The sequence below is a fragment of the Mustela lutreola genome, chromosome 1, assembly GCF_030435805.1.
Source record: "Mustela lutreola isolate mMusLut2 chromosome 1, mMusLut2.pri, whole genome shotgun sequence".
Taxonomy (NCBI): Eukaryota; Metazoa; Chordata; class Mammalia; order Carnivora; family Mustelidae; genus Mustela; species Mustela lutreola.
Window position 1 is genome coordinate 6,815,350 of NC_081290.1, and position 25,915 is coordinate 6,841,264.

The following is a 25,915-nucleotide window of genomic DNA, read 5'->3' on the forward strand; positions in this document are numbered from 1 at the left end:
GCCGCGCGGTGCCAGTCGCGGCCGCGGGAGCCCGAGCCATGCGCGCCGCGGGGCCGGGGGCGCGCGCGGGGCCGGCGCTGCTGCTGCTCTGGGCCGCGGCCGGGCTGTGCGCCGCCGCCTCGCCCCCCGCCCCGCCGCTCTTCAACGTGAGCCTGGACGCGGCGCCCGCGCTGCGCTGGCTGCCGGTGCTGCGGCGCTTCGACCTGGACTATTTGCGCTCGGCGATGGCGCACATCCTCGGGTGAGCGCGGGCGCGCGGGCGCGGGGCCGAGCCCCGGGGCACCGCGGGCGGCCCGAGTCCGCGTGCGGGCGGCCCCCACGGTGCTGCGGGCCGGGCCGTCCACCGAGCCGCTCCCCCCCCCCTCCGCCCCCGGGACCGTCCTGCCCTCCTCGACCCCAGCGTCCCGACCCGCGGCCTCGGGGGCGTGCGGGCTCGGCGGGGACCGCATCCGGCGTGTGCGGCCGCTCGGGGAAGCGCCGGGCTTGAGGCCGATCCGGCGGCTAGTCTGGCTGCGGAGCTCGGTGTCCCCGGGAGGCGCGCCCTTGCCGCCGACATTCTGGGTCAGGGCGGCGCCCCGGCTGTCACCCGCCCGCTCGGCGCGGGGTCGGGGCCGCAGCCCACACCCTCGTGGCAGGTCCGGCGAGTCTCGCGAGTCCGCCCCTCGGGGACCGCAGCCGCCCGCCCGCCTCCCCTTCCGAGCGTCCTTCTCTCGGGCCCGCGATGCTGCGGGTCGCGTGACGCGGGGCCTGGGCGGTCGGCGGTCAGGGGGGCGAGGAGCCCGGCTCCCCCGAGGATACGGCTCTAGGAGCGCCCCGGCCGCCCGCACACCGGCCGCACCTTCAGCCCCGCGCACATCAGACACCCTCGCGGTTCTTTGTTTCTAGGAATAAGGTCCCCAAGTGGGTCCACGCGTGGGTCGGGAAGGTGGTGGAGCAGCTGGAGCCCTTCCTGCCGCAGCCCTTCGCCGACGAGATCCGCGGCCTGTGCGAGGTCCTCGACTACAGCCTGGCCGACTGTCTGCTGCTCAACCTGGTGTACGAGTCCACCGCGTGAGTGCCCCGCGCCGGCCGGGCTCCCCGGGGCTCCTGCCGCATCTGGTCGCAGCGGACGTGCTTCCAGGGTGGTGGAAACAGGATGGTGAAACCTCCCGCGCTCTCTCTTTGCCTCTGGGGTAAATCTGAGCAGCAGATCAGGAGCTTTGACAAGGAAAGCAGCTTCTCTGACCTCAGCCTAACCCCGAAGCCCGTCTTCCTCCCTCCACCTATTCAGGTAGTGTCCCACTTTCCCAACGCTGAACTGGACGCGTACTGAACAGAAGTTTTTAGAACTCAGCCCACTTGCATGGACCGTCTAGGTATCGCGGGGACCCTGCACCCTTATAATGCAGGGGGTCATCCCCGCACTCATCTGTCCCCTGCATTTATACCTCTGTGTCTGCATGGCCGGAGAGCCTGTCTTTCAGAGACTGTACCCTCCAGGGCTGGGGTCACAGGGAACGTCGTCCTGGCTGAGGCAGAGCCAGCATTTGGTAGGCAGGTGGGCAGGATAAAGTGGCACAGGGAAGTGAAAGCGGGTATCAGGGTGTAGTTGATCCCATGGAAAGTGCAGGGGAATCTTAAGTCTTACTGGCTCAGTAGTAGGTCCTGGAGGTAAGAGAGGTTTGACCTGGTTTTTACCTTCAGAACTTACTGTTGTGCCACCAGACCAGTCTTTTCTAATGACATACTTAATAGCTTCTGGCTGCCAGGACATGTGTGGGGGGAAAGGGGTTCTTGGGATAAGGCAGCTTTACTGCCCCTTGGTGTCTTGCCTGAACCCCTGGGCAGTTTAAGAAGCACAGAGTAGGGCACCTGGGTGGCTCAGTGGGTTAAAGCCTCTGCCTTCCACTCAGGTCATGATCCCAGGGTCCTGGGATGGAGCCTCACATTGTGCTCTCTGCTCAGCAGGGAGCCTGCTTCCCTTCCTCTCTCTCTGCCTGCCTCTGCCTACTTGTGATCTCTGTCAAATAAATAAATAATCTTTAAAAAAAAAAAAAAAAAGCAGCACTTTTCTCTTTAAGGAAATGTTTAAAGACACGGATAAGACACAAACTCGTTAAATGAACCAAGTTAGTTTTGCTGTTCTCTTCTCCTACCTCCATCTTCTTCCTATTCTGACACGTGACTTTCTCAACTGAAGAAAAAAAAAAAGGTTTTACTTCCACTTTTGTTGTTGTTGTTAGAGTCTATGTATTCAAGCGGATTTAAGCAAAAGTTCTAGTAAAAACATTCTAGCTTTTGGATTTGATGCTAAGGTATGCGCTGAATTGCCTGAGAACCCAAAGCACCATCAGACGCTGTTAGAATTCACAAGGGGGGTTGCCTGGGGGGCTCAGTCGGTTAAGCAGAGTGAAGCTTCTGCCTTTGGCCCGGGTCATGGTCCTGGGGTCCCTCCATCCCTGCATGGGCAGGGTCCCTGCTCCGCGGGGAGCCTGCTTGTCCCTCTCCTCTGCCGCCTGCACCTCTCTCGCTATCTCTGTTGCTATCTCTGTCTCTCAAATAAATAAATTCTTAAATAAAAAAGAATGAACAAAGGACATGTTCTGTTCACATTTCCGATGTGAGGCTTTTTGAATCGGAATAATACCAGCTACCCTTACTGAGCCTGCTGGGCAGTGGCTGGAGACGGTTATGACCATTTGTGTAGAAAGCAAGTGCCAGAAGGGAAAACTCGCTGAACGTCTGGGGACTGGTGAGCGGTCAGAGCCTCGGCTTTCAAAGCTCCTGGGTCTCCCCTGAAGCCCGAAGCTCCCCTCTTGTTCCCGTGCTTGTGGGCTACCTCACACTAAAATGTTTGGCTTAAGGGGTGCCTGGGGGGTGCTCAGTCGGTTGGGTGTCTGACTCTTGATCACAGCTCCGGGCCTAATCTCAGGGTCGTGAGTTCAGGCCCTGCATTGGGCTCCGCACTGGGCATGTAGCCTACTTAAAACAAACAAACAAACAAACAAACAAAAACTTGGCTTGACATGGAAATATTGCTGTCATGCCAGTTTTGAAAAATTCTCTGGGAGCGATTTCCACACACTTTACTTTAACCATTTCCAGGTTTTATCAGTCCCTTTTTGGACATCAACTCTTTGAGGATCAGAAATCTTGGAAAAAATTAAGAACTAACCAGACTTCCTTTTTTAAACAAACACAAAAATTAAGTAACATTCATTTTCTCCTATGATAAGTAATATGTAGTCATTATAGGAAATTAGCAAATACAGAAAAGTAGAGAAAAATCAACCACAATTCTTTGCTCGGAAACAACCAACAGCCCTTCTGGATACTACCTCTCCATTTGGCTTGCGTGATGGACACCTTTTTCCCCAGAGCTGGGCATGCTGTGCGTAGGTATTTTTCCACAGAACGTTACATATTCTCAGAAGAAACACTTAGATATCTTAACAAACCTCTTCCTCTTTTCCTCAAAATACTTCTCTCCAGCTGGGAGTTCTTTTTTTTTTTTTTTTTTTTTTGAGATTTTATTGATATATTTGAAAAATAGAGGGAGACAGAGCACGAGCAAGAGGGGAGAAGCAGGAGAGGGAGAAGCAGACTCCTTGCTGAGGACAGACTTGGATGGAACAGGACGGACCTGGGTGGAACAGGACAGACCCAGATGGCCCTGGGGCTCCATTTCAGAACCCTGAGATCATGGCCTGAGCTGAAGGCAGATGCTTAACCCACTGAGCCACCCAGGTGTCCCAGCTGGGAGTTTTTAAAAGATCTGCTTCTCTTGTGAGCTCTGTGCAGGGAGCCCTGATGGCCACAGGGGAAGTGCCAAGCCCCTAAGAGTTGACTGTTTTCCCTCAGAGGACAAACTGAAACATTTGGGGGACAGAATGATTTAGTGCCATTATATATGCTCTGAGAAATTCATAAAAGAGAAGTGAATTTGAACTAGCTTCGAATGGTATGTTCTATAGACTACATCCTGCCAGACAGAGGACTATGCAAAGTTCCAAGGGCTAGCTGAGCCCAGAAGAGTCCATTTCAGATTTATTTATTTATTTAAGGATTTTAATTATTTATTTGAGAGAAAGAGAGCGCGCGAGAGAAAGTATGAGAAGGGGCAGAAGGAGAGGGAGAAGCAGGCTCCCCTCTGAGCAGAGAGCCCAATGCAGGGTTTGATCCCAGGACCCTGGGGCCATGACCTGAGCTGAAGGCAGACACTTAACCGACTGAGCCACCCAGGTGCCCCTCAGTTTTAGATTTAGGATGAAATTCTCTTTCCATACATTTTCACCACTGTGTGTGCTGAGGGCAACATTCTGGTAACGCCGAATAAACCCTGATGAGGTGTGTCTGGTTGTGCTTTTCTCCTTGAATTGTGGCTCTGTATGCTTGTGCAAGGATCACCTGTCATGTGTATCCATTATAAGAATTGTTTTACTTTAAAATTTTTTTAAATGAAACCTCATTCTCCTTTTTCTTAATTTTTTCTCATTCATTCATATTGTACTTGTCTATTTTCTCAGATTCTGCACCAGTATTGTGGCTCAAGATTCCAGAGGCCACATTTACCACGGCCGGAATCTGGATTATCCTTTCGGAAATTTCTTACGCAAGTTGACCGTGGATGTGCAGTTCTTAAGGAACGGGCAGGTATGGTTCACACGCTCTAAGCCTGAGCAGTCAGAGACCAGCCAACCAAAGCTAGCAGTCGCTAGGACGGATGGTCTGCTGCCGAAGTGTGTTCCTGGCTTACGGTACAGAAAACATCCAAGTCCTGGAAAAGTAAAACCTCGGGAGGTTTATGTCCATTACGCTCCGGGAAAGAAGGGTCATTTACAGATACGGAGCACCTGCTCATTTCCTTATGGAAATCTCTGTCAGAATGTGACCAGTCATCCACGTCAGCTCTCCTCTGCTTTCCCGTGCTGAGGAAGCTTCGAGAATAGGGAGGGACGGCATGGTGTCCTGGCTGGAAACCGCCAACTTTGAGGTCCGACAGTCCTGGGTTTGAATTCTGCTTCTGTCCCTTGCTTCCTTTGAGAAGGTGGGAAATCCTTGAGACACGTTTTGCAGACTCCAGCTCAGAGAGGTTAATAATCACCTTATGAGGTAGTTGTAAAGGTTACGTGATCTATGCAAAGCACGGGAGAAGTGCCTGATCAGTTGTGGCCACGTAATGAACTGTCCTTCACTCTGTAAAGTCTGATGGGCCCACAGCACTCTCCTAAGTATGATCTTTAAAAAAATCTTCCTTAGATCATTTTATTTTCATCATAGAAATATAACCTAATATGTACTGTTTTCACATTTCTGTGTAAACATCTGGAGTTTAAACATGTAAATATGGACTGTTTTCACATTTCTGTGTAAACATGTGGAGACAGTCTTTTTTCTTTTAAAGATTTTATTTACTTATTTGACAGAGAGAGACACAGTGAGAGAGGGAACACAAGTTCAGTGAGTGGGAGAGAGAGAAGCAGGCTGCCCGAGGAGCAGGGAGCCTGATGTGGGGCTTGATCCCAGGGCCCTGAGATCATGACCTGAGCCAAAGGCAGACGCTTAACAACTGTGCCACGCAGGCGCCCCAGGAACAGTCTTAATCAGTGTTCATTGAGTACACAAAGCACGTTATTGCAAGGAAACAGTGTGCTAAAGCCAGATTTTGGCTTTGGTAGACACTGTTGAAGGACAAGGACTACATTTCACATGCTCTTTGCATTTAGGAGTTGAGTCACAAATACTATAAACTCATTTATTAAACACTCACTTGGTCATCTGGTTTTACAAACAAAACTTTTTCTTATAAAAACTAAAATAATACATAAATACTTAAAGCAAACATTTCTCATTTTTCTGTTTCATTTCTTTACTTCACCACTGTTAACAATTTGGTTTATAGGGCGCCTAGGTGGCTCAGGCAGTTGGGCGTCTTCCTTTGGCTCGGGTCATGATCCCAGGGTCCTGGGATGGAGTCCCGCATTGGGCTCTCTGCTCCATCTGGACCCTGCTTCTCCCTCTGTCTCTCTCTCTCTCTTTCATGAATAAATAAAATCATTAAAAAATTTTTTAAATTTAGTTTATAGCTGAAGAATTACTTCAAAAATGGTTTTAAGTGGTAACAATGACAGAACATACATCCATACTAATTTCCAAAAGGAAATCTGCTAAAATGTTAGCAATTATTACTGGACAGTGGGACTATATTTTCACTGACTTTATGCTTTTCTGCATTATCTACAATAAGCAAAAAATCTTTTAAGTGGACAGAGGAATAAATGCAGTAAAAAAACAATCATTTAAGTGGACAGAGGAATAAATGCAGTAAAAAAAAAATTATTTCAACAGTTCCCTCTAGAACTCACCCTGTTTTGTTTTGTTTTTTAAAGATTTTACTTATTAGAGAGAGAGAACAAGCAGTAGGGAGGGACAGAGGGCGAGAGAGAGAAGCAGACTTTCTGCTGAGCAGGAAGCCCGATGCGGGGCTCGATCCCGGGACCTGGATATCATGACCTGAGCAGAAGGCAGGCACTTAACCCACTGAGCCACCCAGGTACCCCTAGCCTCACCCTAACTGTTAATGCTTTGTTTGTTCCTGTGCGTCCTGGAGCGCCCGTGAGAGCTGGCCAGCAGGACAGCTTGACTCCTAGTGCTCAGGTTATCATTAGGAAATCTAGCAGTGGACACCCAGAGTATTGTCTTTCCGCTGAGGGCTCACGGCCAAGAAATTGTTGTGCTAAGAACAAGTGATCCACAAAATAATTAATCTCTTATTCTCGAATATTGTTCATAATTTTTAAAGGATTTTACATATAATTCTTCCTTAGATGCTCAGCGCAGGCACATTTGTGCCCTCTGAGGGGCACAGATCAACACTTTCATCCGCACTTTCCCCGTGAGAGGCGGAGACCTCACCCGGAGAACTTTGTCCCAGCTCCCGGGGAGGAGACCCGGCAGAGGCAGGACCAGAGCCAGGCCTTTGGCCTCCTAGTAGCTTTCTTCCCCCCAAACTCTGACTAGGCTGTGATTTAGAGTCTCTTGCTGTAGCCAAGGGTCTGCTTATGTTAACTGACTTAGCAGGGACAACAGAAACATGGATGTTTAGAAACAAAGACAGGTTTTCAGAGCCGCAGGATAAAAGAGCTGGCAGATGATATCCCAGAATCATTTATAATTGGGTGTGATCAGACATCTTGGAAACTACAATGTGATTCTGCCTTTTAAACCTTAATTTGCTCTTTCCTTCAGGAGTAACCCTGATATGAGTGTCATGTGTCATTCGAAGAAAGTGACAGTATAATTACTTTTTTTCTTCATATAATTACATTTTGTAAAGGCTTTAGCAGTGAGGTAGAATTATGCCCATTTTACTGCTGTGAATGGAAGTGGGGAGAATTCAGAGAACGCCCTCGAGGAGCTGGGTGAAGGTCACTCATAAAACTAGGGCCACTGCATTTTTTTCTTTGTAATTTCGCCACCTTAAATTATTTTTTACAACCAGATGAGGTAAAACTAAATGATCAAAAAGATTACAGACTTAAGATTCAGCTTTTTTTTTTTTTTTTCAAGACTTATTTATTTATTGGGGAGAGCATGAGTGGCAAGGAAGGGCAGAGAGAGAGAGACCACAGCAGTGGGGAGCAGCAGGCAGAGGGAGAAGCAGACTTTCTGCTGAGCAGGGAGCCCGGCCATGTGGGGCTCCATCCCAGGACTCTGGGACCATGACCCGAGCCAAAGGCTTAATCGACTAATCCAATCAGCTGCCCCTAAAATTTAGCTTTCAAAGGAAAAATGTTAACTCAGGCCCATTCGTTTCTCAAAATAAAAAGAACAGGCACATTCTCTCTTTAACCAATGAGATCTGGGATCTGCAGTAGCTGCTCCAATGCAGTTTTTCTCCTCATGGTCCGATGTGGTCTCCTGCCGTCGTGGGAGCTTGTTACCTTAGGCTGCAGTGGAAGTGCTCCCTGTAACTCACGGGATAACCACAAGGATGACATGAGAGATACATGTAAAATAGGAGTCTGGGTGGCTCAGTTGGTTAAGTGCCTTCTGCTCAGGTCATGATCCCAGGGTCCTGGGATGGAGTCTCGCAACGGGCTCCCTGCTCAGTGGGGAGCCTGCTGCCTCCTCTGCCTTGTAGCTTTCCCTGCTGTGCTCTTTCTGTGAAATAAATAAGTAAAATCTTTTTTAAAATTTAAAACTTAAATATGATTATGACTGACAAACAGTCTCACTTCTTTCCTGTTACCCTATGCATAGAGCTTACGAGATGCATGATTTAGGGGGCGCCTGGGTGGCTCCGTGGGCTAAGCCTCTGCCTTCCGCTCAGATCGTGGTCTTAGGGTCCTGGGATGGAGCCCTGCATCGGGCTCTCTCCTCAGCAGGGAGCTTGCTTCTCCTCTCTTTCTGCCTGCCTCTCTGCCTACTTGTGATCTCCATCTGTCAAATAAATAAATAAAATCTTAAAAAAAAAAAGATGCATGACTTATGATCAAGTCAACAGAAGATTTTAGTTGGAGCCCATCTGCTATTTTGAAGATGGATTTTCTTAATCTTTTGGGGTGCACGGTCCCCTTTGATGCAGCCGATGGTCCCATCTCAGGATATTTTATAATACTTAAAATAAAATGCATGGATTACAAAGAAAATCAGTTTTGTTGGAATACAGCCATTTCAATGTCATACTTTTTCTCAATACATTAAATGGTAAATTTTAGCTGTGCATCTAATAACTCCCATACTGACAGTTATGAATGGTGTTTCAGGACATGTAATTACACGATGTCAAGGTAGATATGATAGCGTTATGCATGTGAAACTATCTGCTCTGTCTGTGGCGGCAGAATCCTGGGCACTGGCTGTGACTACAGGATGTGTCTATTACGGAAGGAGTGACGTTTCAGTTAGAAATGGGTGAAAATAAAGATGGACCTTTTCTCTCCCATGCAAGATCAGAGACCTACTGATTTCTATCCATGGCACCCCCAGGTCAAACCTTTCAGAAGGCAATTTAGGAGTTTTTATTATGTTGGCACTTGTAAGGAAAAAACTCAATGAGGGGGACAAAACAGACGACTTCCATGTGTGTTCAGCGCGAACAGCAAAGTGATGCGTGTCTCTCGGTTGCAGGTGGCCTTCACAGGAACCACGTTCATCGGCTACGTAGGAGTGTGGACCGGCCAGAGTCCATACAAGTTTACAGTTTCTGGTGATGAAAGAGGTAATCAGAGCAAACCCCTGAGCATTTTGGCTCCGTGCCTGGTCGGTCGTCCCCAGGTACTTGTCGGCTGCCGCAGCTGAACATGCCATCAGATCCCGGCTACACCACCAGCTGGGACCCCCAGCCTAGTGGGGGAGGGGGGCAGTGTGCCCCGAGCCGTGAAGATGATTTCAGGGGGTGTGAGTGCTACAGAGAGTGCAAAACGGGGCACCCGGGGGACTGCAGTCGCTTGATTTCAGCTCAGGTCACGGTCACAGGGGAGTGAGATCAAGCCCCACGCTGGGCTCCACACTCAGCGCGGAGCCCGCTTCAGACTCCCTCTCCCTCAGCCCCTCCACCGTGCTCTGTCTCTCTCTCTCAAAGAAACAAGTCTTTAAAAAAAAAAAAAGAGGGAGAGAAAGCAAAACAGGAAGATGTGATGGAGAATGAAGGAGGGGGTGGGGCAGGTACTGCAGGTCACGTGATCCGGAGCCAGAAGCCGGGGGATCCTAGAAGCAGAGCATTCCTGGTCGATTCTAGAAACAAAAGATGATGGTGTGGTTGTAGCACTGGGAACTGGCATTACAGGCAGAGAGGAAAGCCAAGGCCGTGGTGAGGGTCAGGATGGGGAGTTTGGATTTTCAATGTGATGGTGGAATGGAAGACCTAGGAGGGCTTTAGGCCGGGAAGCGAATCACTCAGGCTACTCCCTAGAAATCAGTCATTGGGGGTGACATGGAAGCAGACGGTTAGGAAGCTGCCGTAGTCATGTAGAGGCTACATGATGGCATCCTCTGGGTGACAGCTATAAAGCCTTCCACAGCTTACTGGCACCTTCTGGTCACTTTTCTCAGGGGACCTTCATGACAGTCCTGTCAGACAGGCCAGGCTGGTCGTATTGACCCCACTGGGGAGGCAGAGGAGGAAGTGGAGGCTGTGGGGGATGGGGGTGTGTGTGTGTGTGTGTGGCAGCTGGCCTGTGGAAAGGTGGTTCTCAAACTGGTCCCCCAGGTCTGGTGGTTATACGACTCCGCCACCAGTCCCTAGGTCTCAGGGGACATCAGCTCCACAGAGCATGGGAGACCCAGAGGTCCACAGACGCTGTCTCTGTCCTCAGGAACTGGCAGCTGAGCTAAGAAGAAAGTCATAAAGTTGAGTGTTGGTCGTTGGATGAACGCGACCGACGTCATGTGGCCTGTTCCTTTGGTTAGGTCTGTTCTTACCTTTCTACATAAGGTTGGCGGGAGGACGCTGGCGGAGGACGTGCCAGTGTCCAGGGCTCCGCTCTGCATCCTAATGGGTTCCTAGAGCATTTTCTCAAAGTCGGCAATGAATGAGACTGGTTCTCTCTCCTTTTTTGAAAAGATTTCTTTCTTTTAGAGAGAGAGAGAGAGAGCGCGCATGCAGAGGGCAGGGGCAGAAGGAGAGAGAGAATCCTCAAGCAGACTTCATGCTGAGTAAGGAGCTGGACACGGGGCTGGATCTCAAGACCCCGAGATCATGAGCTGAGCCAGAATCCAGAGTCGGCCGCGTCACCAACTGAGCCCTGTGGGTGCCCCACTGACTCTCAACCCGTGGTGCTCAGACCACAGACAACACTTACTAAGGTTTCACACAGAATGTCTGTCAACAAGTGTGTGTTTCCAGGCTGGGCTTTGTTTCCATCATTTTGTGACTCCAAGTGTTTAACAACGGATTAGTAGAACCTAAGGTATGAGCAATCTAGAAATAACTGAGTTCTTCTGTGACGTGCACATTTAATGAAATACCGTCAGACCGCCTTTTTAATACTTATATTAGTGAAAACTAGTTCTATTTTAGTCTGCTACGAGGGAGTTAAAAATGCCTGAACCATAAGGAAAGCAATTGCATTGCTCCAGGCAATCCATGCCCTCCCTAATACTCACCATCTTGTTCCCCGACCTCCCACCCCCAGCCCCTTCAAGACCCTCAGATTGTTTTTCAGAGTCCATAGTCTCTCATGGTTCACCTCCCCTTCCAAACTCCCTCAACTCCCTTCTCCTCTCCATCTCCCCTTGTCCTCCATGCTATTTGTTATGCTCCACAAATAAGTGAAACCATATGATAATTGACTCTCTGCTTGACTTATTTCACTCAGCATCATCTCCTCCAGTCCCGTCCATGTTGCTACAAAAGTTGGGTATTCATCCTTTCTTTTTTTTTTTTTTAAAGATTTTATCTATTTTATTTGACAGACAGAGATTACAAGTAGGCAGAGAGGCAGACAGAGAGAGAGGGGAGGAAGCAGGCTCCCTGCCGAGCAAAGAGCCCGATGCGGGGCTGGATCCCAGGACCCTGAGATCATGACCCGAGCTGAAGGCAGAGGCCTAAACCACTGAGCCACCCAGGTGCCCCTTGTTTTTCTTTTTCAACATTTCTGTAGCAATTTGGGGTCTCTTCTGATTCCATACAAATTTTAGGATTGTTTGCTCCAGGTCTTTGAAAGATGCTGGTGGAATTTTGATCGGGATGGCATTGAAAGTATAGATTGCTCTAAGCAGTATAGACATTTTAACAATGTTTATTCTTCCGATCCAAGAGCATGGAATGGTCTTCCTTCTTTTTGTGTCTTCTTCAATTTCTTTCATGAGTGTTCTGTAGTTTCTAGAGTACAGATCCTTTACATCTTTGCTTAGGTTTATTCCCAGGTATCTTATGGTTCTTGGTGCTATAGTAAATGGAATCAATTCTCTAATGTCCCTTTCTGTATTCTCATTGTTAGTGTATAAGAAAGCGACTGATTTCTGTACATTGACTTTGTATCCTGCCACGTTACTGAATTGCTGTATGAGTTCTAGTAGTTTGGGGGTGGAGCCTTTTTGGGTTTTCCATAGAAAGTATCATGTCATCTGCGAAGAGAGAGAGTTGGACTTCTTCCTTGCCAATTGAGTACCTTTTATTTCTCTTTCTCGTCTGAGTGCTGTTGCTAGGACTTCTCGCACAATGTTGAATAATGGTTCCTTTTCCCCTCTTCTTGCCCTCACTCGGCCTCCACCCAAACCTGTTCCTCTCCTGGTTTTCCGTGTCTCAGGATATGATACTTCTTTCTGCTGCACTGATCGTACCAGGAGAATCTTTTGACCCCTCATTCCCGGGTCTTAGCGCCGCTGTCCAAACTGGACTATCTCTTCCAAGGCCCTGGAAATGTGTGTGTACATTGGTTTCTACGGCTGCCATGAAATTTGAGCTTTATCTTTGGAAACTGGACCACCAACTCTTCTCTCCCGTTGGCTTGTACTCTGGGAAAGAAATAAGACGGATGGAGTTTTAAAATGTGGCACTTGGGCAACAGTTTGTACTTATACATATTGTTTCTTCCTCAACTTGGCAGACAAAGGCTGGTGGTGGGAGAACGCGATTGCTGCCCTCTTCCAGAGACACTACCCGGTCAGCTGGCTTATCCGTGCTGTGAGTACTCGCACTCTGAGCTCCCCACCCTCACTCCGTCTTCCGTGGGGTCATGGTGTAGCACTCTATGTCATTTAATGACTTTCACATTGACATTCAACAACTTTTCGATAAACATTTACTTCAGGTTAGAAGTTCCTTGAAAGGATGGGCATCGACGGGTTTGCAGAATGCACAGTGATAAGAAGCGTCGAAGAAAACAGCTGGACACTAGTTAGAGTAGTCGTTACAGAGTATAAATTCCCGGTTATAAACTAAGTTGCGGGCATGTCATGTACGGCATGGTGATTACAGTTAATAATACTGTATCGCGTAAGTGAAAGTTGTTAAGAGTAGATCTTTTTTTTTTTTTTTAGAAAGAATCCATTTTGACTTGGGTAGGCATCAGGATTCTTTTTTTTTTTTTTTTTTAAAGATTTTATTTATTTATTTGACAGAGAGAGATCACAAGTAGGCAGAGAGGAAGGGAAGCAGGCTCCCTGCTGAGCGGAGAGCCCGATGTGGGACTCGATCCCAGGACCCTGAGATCATGACCTGAGTCGAAGGCAGTGGTTTAACACACTGAGCCACCCAGGCGCCCCTTAAGAGTAGATCTTAAAAGTTCTCATGCAAGAAAAAGAAATTTTTATAACTCCGGATGGGGACGGATGTTAACTAGACTTACTGTGGTGATCATTGTGCAGTATATGCAAATATTGAATCATTATATTGTACGCCTGAAATAATATAATGTTACGTGTCAGTTATATCTCAATAGAAAGAAAAGTCAGTGGTAGAGACAGATTTTAGTCGGTGCCGTGCTGTTGTAGTTAGGAATAGTGCCCAGGTGGACAGACTCAACTTTGATTTGTACAGAGGTGACCGGTGTCTTAAAGGGAGGAGGTGGGAATAGAGAAGGATGTGGACAGGGGCGCAGCAGAGCTGGAGGAGTGAAAAATTACGGAAAGTGGACAAGAGGGCTTGTCCCTGTAAAGCCTCGCTGGGGTTGCTAACTGGCGCTCATCAAAGTTAGCCTCCTGCCCTCCTGCAGAGACCGGAAAACAGGGGCCCTATCTTTTGTTTTTTAATTTTAAACTTATATCGAAAAATGTATTCATTGAACAAAATAAAAGCAAATACGCATATAAAACTTTGTACTATCAGATGGACAAATGTTTTCGGGATCAAAATAAATGTTTTATGAAAGTCACTCTAAAATGGCAGGATTCTCTGATGAGTAGTTTTTCAAATGAAATACTTCCCTATACGTCATTTTATTTATTTTATTCATCCTGAGACATGTACTCCATAACCCCGTCATCTGTTTCACCCATCACCCGCCCACCTCCGCTCTGGTGATTGTTACTTCTCTACAGCTAAGAGTCTGTTTCTTGCTCTCTCTCTCTTTCCCCTTTGCTCATTTGTTTTGTTGCTTAAATTCCACATGAGTGAGTGAGTTCATAGGGTATGTGTCTTTCTCTGATTTCTTTTGTTTAGCATAAAACTCTCTAGCTCTATCCATGTTGTTGCAAATGGCAAGATTTCATTTTTGATGGCTGAGTAATATTCCTGTGTGTGTGTGTGTGTGTGTGTGTCTGTGTGTGTCTGTGTGTGTGTGGCTGTGTGTACCACATCCTTATCCATTCATCCTTCAATCTGTCAAGGGACACGTGGGCTGCTTTCATAATTTGGTTATTGTAAATAATGCTGCAATAAACTTAAGGGTGCATAGATCTTTTCAAGTTAGTGTTTCTGTATCTGGTGATGGAATTACTGGATAGTAGGGTAGTTCTATTTTTAATTTTTTTTTTAAAGATTTTATTTATTTATTTGACAGAGAGAAATCACAAGTAGATGGAGAGGCAGGCAGAGAGAGAGAGAGAGGGAAGCAGGCTCTCTGCTGAGCAGAGAGCCCGATGCGGGACTCGATCCCAGGACCCTGAGATCATGACCTGAGCCGAAGGCAGGGGCTTAACCCACTGAGCCACCCAGGCGCCCCCTATTTTTAATTTTTTGAGGAAGCTTTATACCATTTTCCACGATAGCTGCCCTGGTATATGCTCCCACCAGCCCTGCCCTGGGGTGTACTCCCAACAGCACTGCAAAGTGCTTCCTTTTCCCCACATCCTCGCTAATACTTGTTTGTTCTTGTATTTCTGACATAACCTTTCTGATAGGTGTGAGGGGATACCTCACTAAGCGCTGGCGGGACAAGCAGTCAATTCTTGCCGCAGCCTTATTTTCTCAGGCAGGGGTGAGAAGAGGGGCCACGGTCACCTTAGGGCTGTAGCCTGGAGCTATTAGAAACTGTTGTTTGTTCAAGTCTATAGGCCAAGGTTAAGGCCTTATCAAGCAAGACTGCTCAGAGGAGCCTAGCCAAAGTTTGGTCAAGGAGGGAATCTTTGTTAGAGGCTACAGTATTAGGATACTATAGCCTCCTAATCTTGATAACTGGTTGAGATAAGAGTTAACTGTAAGCTTTTCAGCAGATAAAAATGTACCCTTCTTTTAGAATCTGTATTTGCAAAGATCAGTATTTAGCAAAACAAAGGCATTAGAAAGTAGTTCTGCACACAACAAAAAGAAAGTTTGCTTTAGTGACCTCTTGGACAGTAGAGTTCAGGCCACATACAAATTGTAATTTGAGGACATTTTGTGCAAGGATCTGGCCCTCCCCAGCTTTACCCTTTTTGGCTTTTCTTAGCCTTGCTTTAAATGATCTTAGTCCCTCTGGACCCGGACGTCTCCTCAACTTCCTACCTGGGTACTTCCTAAAGATCTTAACAAACTGTGTACCCTTCATACCTTTTTTTTTTTTTTTAAGATTTTATTTATTTATCTGACAGACAGAGATCACAAGTAGGCAGAGAGGCAGGCAGAGAGAGATGAGGAAGCAGGCTCCCCGCCGAGCAGAGAGCCCAACACGGGGCTCGATCCCTGGACCCTGAGATCATGACTTGAGCCGAAGGCAGAGGCTTCAACCCACTGAGCCACCCAGGCGCCCCTCCTTCATACCTTTTTAAGATGACCTCTATAACTTTTCATCCTAAGATACGAAAAAAATGCAGAGTATTGCAAATGTTGCCATTTAAAAATAAAACTAGAATTTAAATCTAACTGGTAGAATCTAAATACCAACATGATTTTTAAATGTTTTAGGTAAAATTTACCTACAGTGACATGCACAGATCTTAATGGTTTAGTTCCATGTCTTGAAAGTCGTACACACTCATTTATCCACCCACACAGGCACCAATAAAACAAGACACAGAGCATTTCCAAGTCCCTGGAAATTTCTTCCAGTTCCCTTCTCAGCAATGCCTCACCGCCTCTGACACCCTTCTCCAGTGAAACCACTCTGACCTCTGTCACCACAGACAAGTTTGCCTGTTCTAGAATATATATAAGAGAAATCATAGAGCACAGACTCTCTCACACTCTGCCGGATACTTTTCTAATTCATCCATGTTCTTTGTATCCCTCGCTCATTCATTTTTATTACTGAAGAATATTCAGCTGTATGGCTATGCCACGATTCATTCATTTTCCCATTGGTAGACATTGGACTGTTTCCAGTCTTGGGTGTTGTGAATAAGCCTGCGATAGAATTCCCGGTACAAGGCTTCTAGTCAACATGCTTGTCCTTTTCAGTTGAGTAAGTGCTTAAGAGCAGAATTGCTGCGTCGTAAGGTTGGTGTATATATATAAATATTTTTTAAAGATTTTATTATTTATTTTTTGAGAAGGAGAGAGGGAGAGCACACACACAAGCAGGGGGAGGAGCAGAGTGGGGGAGAGGGAGAAGCAGACTCACCACTGAGCGAGGAGCCCAATGTGGGGCTCGATCCCAGGACTCTGGGATCATGATCTGAGCTGAAAGCAGTTGCTTAAACAAGTGAGCCGCCCAGGCACCCCAAGGTCGGCGTTTTTGTAATTGAGGTATAAAGCTGTGCCATTCATGTGTCATACCATTCATCTATTTAAAGAATACAACTCCCCAGTTTTTAGTACAGTCAGAGTGGTGCAACCATCTCTACAATCAATTTCAGAACATTTTCATTCCCCTGGAAAGAAATCCTGAACCCACGAGCAGTCACGACCCATCTCCATAATCTCCCCAGCCAGACAGATAAGGTGCTTGTCCTACCCTGACTCTGCCACCCAAAGGAAGCAAGTCACCACCACCTTGGGATTTCTTCCTCACGTTCTTTGGCTTTTTTCTCACCGGATTCTGCTGGAGGCAGTGAATTCTTTGATAGTTGTCGGGGGCTGGTGTCGGCGACATAAAACTGTGTTCCTGACTCCTCTTGCCTCCCTTTATAATTTTGCCGAGTTCAGAACAAACCACTTCAGTCCTAAATACCTCACCCCTCGCGGTCCTATGTGTATGGGAGGGGAAGGTCCCAAAGTCCTGCCCCGGGTGGATGGTTTATGGCGCCGAATGAGGGCACCTTTGCAGACGCTAATATTTTGAACTGTGCTTTTGCTTGACTTTACCATGCCCCCTGACACTGTGCCCGGCAGTATTCGGATGGGTGAGCAGAAAACGTCCTTTCCAAGAGCGGTTGGGAAGACACAGCAGGAAGGGCGGGCTCTTCTGCAGATGAGCTTGAGCGAGGCAGGGAGCCCCTTACCTGCCCATGCGACAGCCCTTGGGAAGCCTTCACGAACCCCGGGGAGTTCTGAACCCCCTGCTCACTGCTCTGATGTCGCGTGCTGTCTTCCGTCTCCAACCTTTGCCAGACTATTCCCCTGAGCCAGAACTGTCTTCCCCACCCCCACGCCCAGCCCCACAACCACGACTTGGACCAGCCTCACTTCCCTTTGTCCCTTTGGCTTCAGCTTGTGCAATACCTCCTGGGCTGCTTCCTAAATGTCTTGGATGACGTTGGGTCCCCTGCTATGACTTTTCCAGCAACTGCTTCTCCCATGTTGACACCCTGTACACTGTGTCACCACTGCCCGTTGACTTTCCTGTCACTCTTGGAAATCTGGAGTGAACAAGGTTAGGTCAGTCGTAGTCACTGTTCTGTCCCCACGCCAGCACAGTGCCCAGCACGTGGAAGGTATTTAGAAAGGACTTGTTGAATGATCAAAGGACCGAGGACACGGGGGCAGTCCTGGGTGAAGGTGACCTGCCTTGAAAGCGTGTGGCGCAAGGTTGGTGAACCGGGCCTTGAACTTGTCAACAGTTCTTTCCTTTTGTGAGAAAAGTCCCGCTGCTGTCAGCTCCCTACGGAGCCCTCGTGAGAGGAGGTTGAAGTCGAGCAATTCAAGGTGGTAGCCATGGCTGAATGTATCAGGAGAGTGTGCTCCGGTCCGTTTGTCTGTCCGCTGGCGTGGACCACTGCCGCGGGAGACGAGGCTGATGCAGGCGTGTCTTCTCGTTCAGACCCTGAGTGAGTCGGAAAACTTCGAAGAAGCTGTGGTTAAACTGGCTAAGACACCCCTGATCGCTGATGTCTATTATATCGTCGGGGGCACGTCCCCGCGGGAGGGAGTGGTCATCACAAGGAACAGAAACGGCCCAGCAGACATTTGGCCTCTGGATCCTTTAAATGGAGCGTGAGTAGAATGAAAACCCTGGCCATTATGTATCGATCATGTTTTTCAACTAGTGAAACTAGAGGTATTTTTTCGTTTTCGTAACTTGTTCTTCTTTGGCTGCGTGCCAAATGACCTTGGGTAAGACGAGGTGTTGCGCTCTGTTGCAGGTGGTTCCGGGTTGAGACAAATTACGACCACTGGAAGCCAGTACCCAGGCAGGACGACCGGAGGTAGGCCTCTGTACACTTTTCAGTTCCCAGTGTTTCCTCGGGGTCGGGAGAACGGGCCCTTTATAGGACGAGAACTGGAGAGGACTACAGGCGCTGCCCCTCCCAGAAAATGTACCTGGGTGCCCTCACCCAAGGCTTGGCCAGACTGGAAGAGTGTGGGGAGGGCTTCTTGGCAGCTGGCTGTTGGAAGGGAAGGTTGGCCCTGGCCTCAGGGTCAGAAGGCCTGTAGCTACCACTGGCTCTGCTAGTGACTCCCTGGGCGGCTCCCCGAGCCTGTGTTTACTAAGCTGTAAAAGAAAAGGGTAGAGTAAGAATCAAAGTTTTCCATGGAATTAAGACTTGTTTGGAAGGAAAACATTTGCTTTAAATAAATAAATAAATAAATAAATAAACCAGTTAGGGGCTTTCTTTGGTCCTTCTAAAATTTTTTTTAAAGATTTTATCTATTTATTTGACACAGAGAGAGCACAAGCAGGGGGAGCAGCACAGAGACAGGGGGAAGCAGGGAGCAGGGAGTCTGACACAGGGCTCGATCCCAGGACCCCAAGATCATGACCTGAGCTGAAGGCAGACGCTTCACCTACTGAGGCCCCCAGGGACCCCTGGGCCTTTTAATTTTAAACATTTTATAAATCTGTGCATCCCCAAACAACAGGCAGTTAGGTATTTCCTCCTGGCTTAACTGCCCCACGTGTTTAATGGCAACTGTTTAATTTCGTAGCAATACATTTTCACCTTCCCAGCTTCCCCGTGTGCCCACGGGCCTGACTGATGAATTCATTTTACCGCGGTGGTCTGAGACTAGGCAAGAAGCGGGTTTGGGGGCCAGGATCTGCTTTGGTGAAAGGGAGGTAAGGCAGCTGGGCCTTGTCCTGGGAGCCTCAGGGTGAGAGCTGGTGGCCTTCAGGGTTTCCTCTGACTCTTCTCCTTACAGAACGCCTGCCATCAAAGCCCTCAATGCCACGGGCCAGGCCAACCTCAGCCTGGAGAAGCTCTTCCAGGTAACTTCCCAAGCCGTGATGTTCTCCTCTTACCCAGGATGTTTGCTGTCTTTGTTAACAGTGATTAAAAAAAAAGAAGAAGAAGAAGAATGTGAAATCTCTGAAATCAAGCAAATGTGGTAGATGACAGTGTCGGAATCAGAGTTTCATCTGGTTGAAAACCTTCTTAAGAGTTTATTTATTTAGACAGACCGCGGGAGAGGGAACACAAGCAGGGGGAACAGGAGAGGGAGAAGCTGGCTTCCCGCTGAGCAGGGAGTCTGATACGGGACTCGATCCCAGGATGCTGGCATCAGGACCCAAGCTAAAGGCAGACGCCCAACGACCGAGCCACCCGGGCGCCCCATGAGAAACCTTTTAAAGAGTCCAAAGACAATTTGGCATAAAAGATTTTTTTAAAGTTTGCCTTTTGTGACAAACGGAAGTCTAAAATGAGAATTAGCTCCTTTTTAGGGATTCTCAACTAATGATTTGATAATTATATTTGTTTTTATGTGGTCCGCTTCATTTAACTCATTAAAAATTAAAATTCTATTTATAGAATCCTTCAGACTTAACCTAAAAGGTCACCAGGACCCATAAGTTAGTGGGAAAGGAAAGTCGAACAGAATGTATAACTAAATTTGTTTTAAAAGTCCGATGACATTTTGTGAGCTGGTTTCAGTGTAGGTCGAAGTATCCTCTTCACCTCGGTTTTTCTGCCTGTTAGAGACACAGTTGGGTAGATGTTCACTGTTTAAAAGGAGAAAGGATTCAAAAGTCTGTAACTCTGTCCCCCCAAGACCCGCAGGAGTGTTAGGTAGTTTTATGCTTCCCATAGATTTACCTTTTAATATTTCTTCTACCTCTTAATAGTCTTTGTAATATGATTTTGTTTCTTTTGCAGGTTTTGTCAGTGTTTCCGGTTTATAACAAGTAAGTGACATGTTCGACGCATCTGTTCACACATCACCCCAGAAGCGGGGACTCAACTCCCATACTCTGGCTCAGCAGGGTTCTGGGTGCCTCTCGGTCGGGCTTTCCAGGTGCTGTGGGTACATCAGTGAACCCGGCCGAGTCCCTGCTCTCACGGGGCTAGCGTTCTGCCGGCGGGAGTAGGGGGGAGGCAGGGAGGGGCAGAGAAACAGACCATGCATGAGTCAGGTGAGAAGCCCATGAAGAAGAACAAAGCTAAGGAGGCTAGAGTGATCCAGAAGGAGGAGGGCCGTGATGTGTTCATCCTAAATCAGTCTCGCATGGGGGCCGCCAGCGCCGGTTTGGGGCACTTTAATCCCACTGTTACAACCAAACTTTAGACACCCTTGGCCTCCCTGTAACTTGCTGGGCCGTTCTGCTGCCCCTGTGCTCCGCGCACAGATGATTCAGCATCGAAGCTGCTGTTTCTTTTTTGGCCTGAACCCTTGACAGGAGCATTCTGTGGGCAGTGGCTTCTCGGGCGCAGCCCACATCGTCCTCTGCGGGGAAGCTCTTAATGAAACCTAAGTGGCAGCCGCAAGACTTGGACAGGAAACTCTGAAGGTCCCAGAAGACCTGAAGGTCCCTGTCCCCAGAAGAGCCAGGCTCACTAGACCAGCAGCTCCTCCTCCTCCCCTCCAGGTGGTGCTTCCTGGCCTTCCGGGCACCTAGGGTTAGCTCCTTGGGGGTGCGGACACCTTCTCTTGCTTAGTGAGTGGGGCTTGGTTTAATAATATGAAAGAGGAAGCATCTGCAAGTCAAAGCCGTTTTATCTCCTCCTTTTACTCAGTAAATGCCCAAACCCAGCATTTCCTACCTCTTTGTTCTCACATCTGCTTTCTCTAACGCACGAATACAAAATGGTCCTCTTCAGGAAACAGCCTAATACCAACAAAATCTGTACAGCAATTTTTAGTTTCAAATACCCAAATGATTTTTTTTTTCTTTGAAATGATCGTCTCTTACACAATCACAACATAGTTTTCCTGATGGGCTCTGGAAAAACTTCCATATATAAGTACTTTAAGATTCCTTAGCTGTTATGACATTTTCAGAACTGGCAGTGGTCTTTCATTTTGTACTATAATAGGAATATATCTTCAAATTGTCCCTTTGAAAGTTTTTTCTGTAAGTGTGGCCTGATAAAAAGATGAACACTGAAAAATTTATTCTATAAACAATATTCTAAGAGCGATACAGAAAAACAAATCAGACAGTACTTTGCCACTCTAACAAAGGAGCTGTGTGGGTAACGAAGGATACCCAGTGCTCTGCGGGGTAGGGGGAACCCAAAAAACAAATGAAAGACCCCCCTCAGTTGTAGCATTTATTGACTTGCGTGTTGTAAACACTCCCAGCGGAGCCTATTTGAACCTCCTGACTGACTGGTTTCTGCACTTCCTGCGTGTGTGCCAGTCGGCTCTCCCCAGCCTGTGGCAGCCAGCCGCGCCACAGGGTCCTGGGGTCCAGCCCCGCCAGCCGCGCCACACAACGGACTCCATCCTTTTCAGTAGGGCACAGTTTTGCCCTTCTAATATTCGTTTTAAAGAGAAGGGTGTTCTTTTCTGTGTGTTCTTATAGTTTAAAAATAATTTTTTAAATGATGATATTTTTTTTCTAAAAATTAGCATTAAAATTAAAGAGTTGTTATATATTTTTTAAGATTTCATGTATCTGAGAGAGAGAAAGCTCGAGCAGAGGGAAGGCGCAGAGGGAGAGGGAGAAGCAGACTCCCCGTGGTGGAGCAGGGGGCCCGCAGGGCTTGAGCCCAGGACCCTGAGATCTTGACCTGAGCCAAAGACAGATACTTACTTGACTGGCTAAGCCACCCAGATACCCCAATAGTTGTTATATTTTTTAAAGCATTGCCTATGCTGTCAACAGCCCTTATAATTCTAAATAGGTACACCATGGCCAATGAGATATATTGTATAGAGTTAAGCATTTTACAATTTTTACTTTTTCCTCTATTAAAACTCTGAAATAAACATATTTGTACATCACCCCCCCCATACACGCGCCCTGCTTTTGGATTATTTTCCCTGGCTGAATTCCCAGAAGCAGGGTAACTGAGTTAAAGGCTATGACTGTTTAAATGGCATATGAAATGTTTTGTTGAAATAGAAATTATAAATAGTTAACCAAGTAATATTTTTCTCCTTGTGTAATTGAAAACCCAGGAGGAGCTGCATTTATTTTTTTAAAGATTTATTTATTTATATTAGAGAGAAGAGTGCATGAGTGGTGGGGGGGGGGGTGCCGGGGTGTTGCAGAGGGAGAGGCAGAGAGGGGAAGCAGACTCCCTGCGGAGCGGGGCTGGACCCCACCACCCTGGGATCTTGACCTGAGCTGAAGGCAGGAGCCCCACCCCCACCGCTCAACCGACTGAGGCACCTGGGTGTCTTGAGGAACTGCATTTAAAGGATGTTCACCACTGAGTCAGAATTAACACGGATTCCGGCCTGTCGGGCCCTTTCCTTGCAAGGAAGGCCCTTTGCGGTGTGAAGGTCACGGAAAGAAATCGCAACACAAACCGCTCAATGCTGCCCCCTTGTGCCGTGCTGTAAACTTGCACCCACCTGCGGTGGAATCCAACCTCTGATGAGTCTCTAAGCAGAGAGAATACTAACATAGGGATGATGAGTCTCTAAGCGGAGAGAATACTAACATAAGGATGATGAGTCTCTAAGCGGAGAGAATACTAACATAGGGATGGAGCATGGAATGATGGCCCAAGTAAAGAACGGCTGAAGTCCTTCAGGGGATCTCCATTACCCTTGGGCGAGCTCTGCGTGTACTTACGGTGCTGTCTTCAGCCCAGTGTGCAATTTGGGCCCTGGTTTCTTCCTAATCCTCAACAACCCACCTCTCCCCCATTGCCACAGTGTGAAACCCCGAGGAGTCCGGGAATTTTAAATTTGAACGCGGCCTTCCCCAGTGTTGTCAAAATAGAAAGGAGGGACCCTGTGCGATCGCTGGAATTATAAGTGTTAAACATTCTGACGTACATAGGCTTCTGTTTGTGTTATTTTCTAGGTCCCAAGGGTTAGGTTGTTGGTTTTTTTTTTTCCCCCTCTTTGGAATATTAGAGACAATGGCTTGCATATAAAAATCTCTCTGTTCTCAGCTACACAGTTTATACAACAGTCATGAGCGCTGCCAGCCCGGAGAGGTACATGACGAGGATCAGAAACCTGGGTTAAATGTGTGTAAGTGAAGAGCGGGTTCAACCATGCCATGAAAGTTGTGCTCGTCCGTTGTGTGTTCGTTTGGGCACGTCGGTGGGTGTGGGCTGGTGTTTCCCAGAGAAGACGGGAACATCTTTAACAGCGACACGTACAGAATATCTTCTGAGACACATCTGGCAAACAGTTGTCACCGGTACCAGGTTAATGTCACTATGAGGGACTTCTCTTGAATGTGTTGGTACAAGAGCTCATCTCGTGCCCAGGGCCCGTGGTCCCTTATTCGGACCTGCTCTCAGGGCGAGGTGTTATGTCTTCACGGACACAGAAGGGGACATAATTGGGAAGACTTGCCTGTCCCCAGAATAATAGTGAGGTGGGCCCAGCTCCTTTGCAACCTGAGAAGACGGACAACGAAGGCAGGGGACAGCTGTAGGATTGATTTCAGGCGTGGGTGAGCCCATCCGTGAGGGAAGGGCATGAGGAAAAAGCAGGCGTCCTCTTTGCTGTGCCTGAAACCAAAGCGAGGCGGTTTTCCCTAGAGCTGGGGTCTTCTGGAAAAGTGTCAGATGTTTGGGTCATTTGCTCATTGTGATGGTGTTACGAATCGGTGTTTGAATTAAGCCCATTCATTTTTCTACCCTTACAGATGATTCCTTAAAAATGAAGTTCCGGAAGAGCTGTGCTTTAAAAACAAAACAAAGCGGGAGGATTGAAGCATTTTAGGGACGACGCAGGTTCCTTCCTCATTAAGCTGTTCAGGCGTGGGAAGCGAGGGCAGGAGGACCACCGCGGGCGCCTGCGTGCGCGCCCTTCCTCGCTTGCCTGGACCCGCTCTAAAGGCTGTCTCTGCCGACTCCAGCTACTCAGAGGTAATCGGTCGCAGAGGTCAAGCCGCTTCTCCCCGCAACATGTAGCAATGTTGTCCGACCTCAGCTGATGGAGAATCGAGCTGGCCAGGCCTCTTTGTTCATTACGCAATGCTTCTGGAAGAGTCTGCGAGAAAAAGGTCCTTCTGGGAAGTGGAGAACTGTAGCTTGGATAGAGGCTGAGTGTGTTAGTCTGAGCTTTGCTCCTGGGTTTCCCTGGGGTGGGATTCTCACTTTGCAGAATGTGTCTAACGTTTCTTTGTCAAAACCAATGGGCCTCGTTTTTCTAAATAGCTATTTTCTTACTGCTTTTTGAAAACAATGTAAGATGTCGGGAGGGTGAATAAACACTTTTCCAAGACATTTAACGTTGTGGCTGCGTTCTTATTCCCGAAGTCGTGTGGCTCTGAGCAGCGGGTCCCGCGGAACCAGCTCTCCTAGATGTTGTTCAAATGTCAGGACTCAGAGGAGGGCACAGCTGCATTGTAGAATTTAATTTTTTTCCCACATCTACAAGAAAGAAACTTCCGTGAGGATGAAGTGAGAAAAGGTTAAAATGCACAAACAGTGAATCGATGGGATGTTCTTGAATCTTGGGGGTGTACCAGCGAGAATGACATAAAATGGGATAAATGGAAGAAAGTGTCAGCCGCGCACCAGTCACCCCGCCTCACCGGAGCCCACACCTCACTGGTGGCTCAGAATATTCGTGTTTCTTCCAGGACAGCGTTGGAGCCACATTGTTAAATTTCCATCATCCACTGTCCTTTTAAAAATCAACATCAAGGGACGCCTGGGTGGCTCAGTCAGTTAAGTGTCTGTCTTCAGCTCAGGTCATGATCTCCGGGTCCTGGGATCGAATCCCACATTGGGTTTCCTGCTCAGGAGGGTGTCTGCTTCTCCCTCTCCCTCTGCCCCTGCTTAATCTCTCTCTCTCTCTGACAAATAAATAAATACAATTTTTAAAATAAAATAATAAAATCAAACATCGAGAGTAATTCACTCTTGCCGGACATGTTAAGCTGTGATGGAGACTAGAAATTTCTACCCTTCGTCACCGCCGTTCTTGTTTTCTGGACTACAGACTGTGATCTCTGGATGGAAATTTGGGGAGTAGCCTGATTTTAACCAGGCAGCAGGGTGGCATTGGGGACTTTTCAGTAGGAGAGTGACTTAAATAATCTAGATCTCTGGTTGTCTTTAAGACCCATGTTCCTTGTGCCGTGTGGTTTCACTCTGATGTGCCCCCATGTAGATTTCTTATTATTTAGCCTGCTTGGGGTTTGGTAAGCTCGCCAGACTTCAGATGCACTTCTCTTATTCAACTTTGGAAAGCACTCAGTCACTCTTTTCTTCTCTTGTTGCTCTACATTCTCTTGTGTCTTTTCTCCTGAACTCCCTAGTGTGTGTGTGATCACACCTGCTCTGCTCTGTCTCAGCTCTCCGGGGTTTGCAAGGGTGGGGGAGGGGCGGTGTGGGGACAGGACGTGGAGAGTAGGGGGGTGGATTTCTCTTGCAATGACAGATTCCAGGCCATGTC

General features: G+C 47.8%; 1 protein-coding gene across 1 annotated transcript; it reads left to right on the plus strand.

The window, feature by feature from the left end:
- NAAA (N-acylethanolamine acid amidase) lies at positions 1–24,738 on the plus strand. The gene is made up of 11 exons (XM_059159046.1): positions 1–241; positions 886–1,050; positions 4,506–4,632; positions 9,112–9,202; positions 12,534–12,610; positions 17,982–18,154; positions 18,304–18,366; positions 19,301–19,367; positions 20,254–20,282; positions 23,449–23,530; positions 24,156–24,738. Exons 1-10 carry the CDS (start codon positions 39–41, stop codon positions 23,522–23,524), a joined length of 1,071 nt encoding a protein of 356 aa, XP_059015029.1. The 5' UTR covers positions 1–38; the 3' UTR covers positions 23,525–23,530; positions 24,156–24,738.
- The last annotated feature ends 1,177 nt before the right edge of the window (positions 24,739–25,915 follow it).

What these genes read in the sequence shown, in the direction of transcription:
- NAAA (XM_059159046.1), top strand. Translation starts at nt 39, where the DNA reads ATGCGCGCCGCGGGGCCGGGGGCGCGCGCGGGGCCGGCGCTGCTGCTG. An exon ending in CTGGTGTACGAGTCCACCGC is followed by an intron (nt 1,051 to 4,505) that starts GTGAGTGCCCCG and finishes CTATTTTCTCAG; the next exon opens with ATTCTGCACCAGTATTGTGG. An exon ending in AGTTCTTAAGGAACGGGCAG is followed by an intron (nt 4,633 to 9,111) that starts GTATGGTTCACA and finishes TCTCGGTTGCAG; the next exon opens with GTGGCCTTCACAGGAACCAC.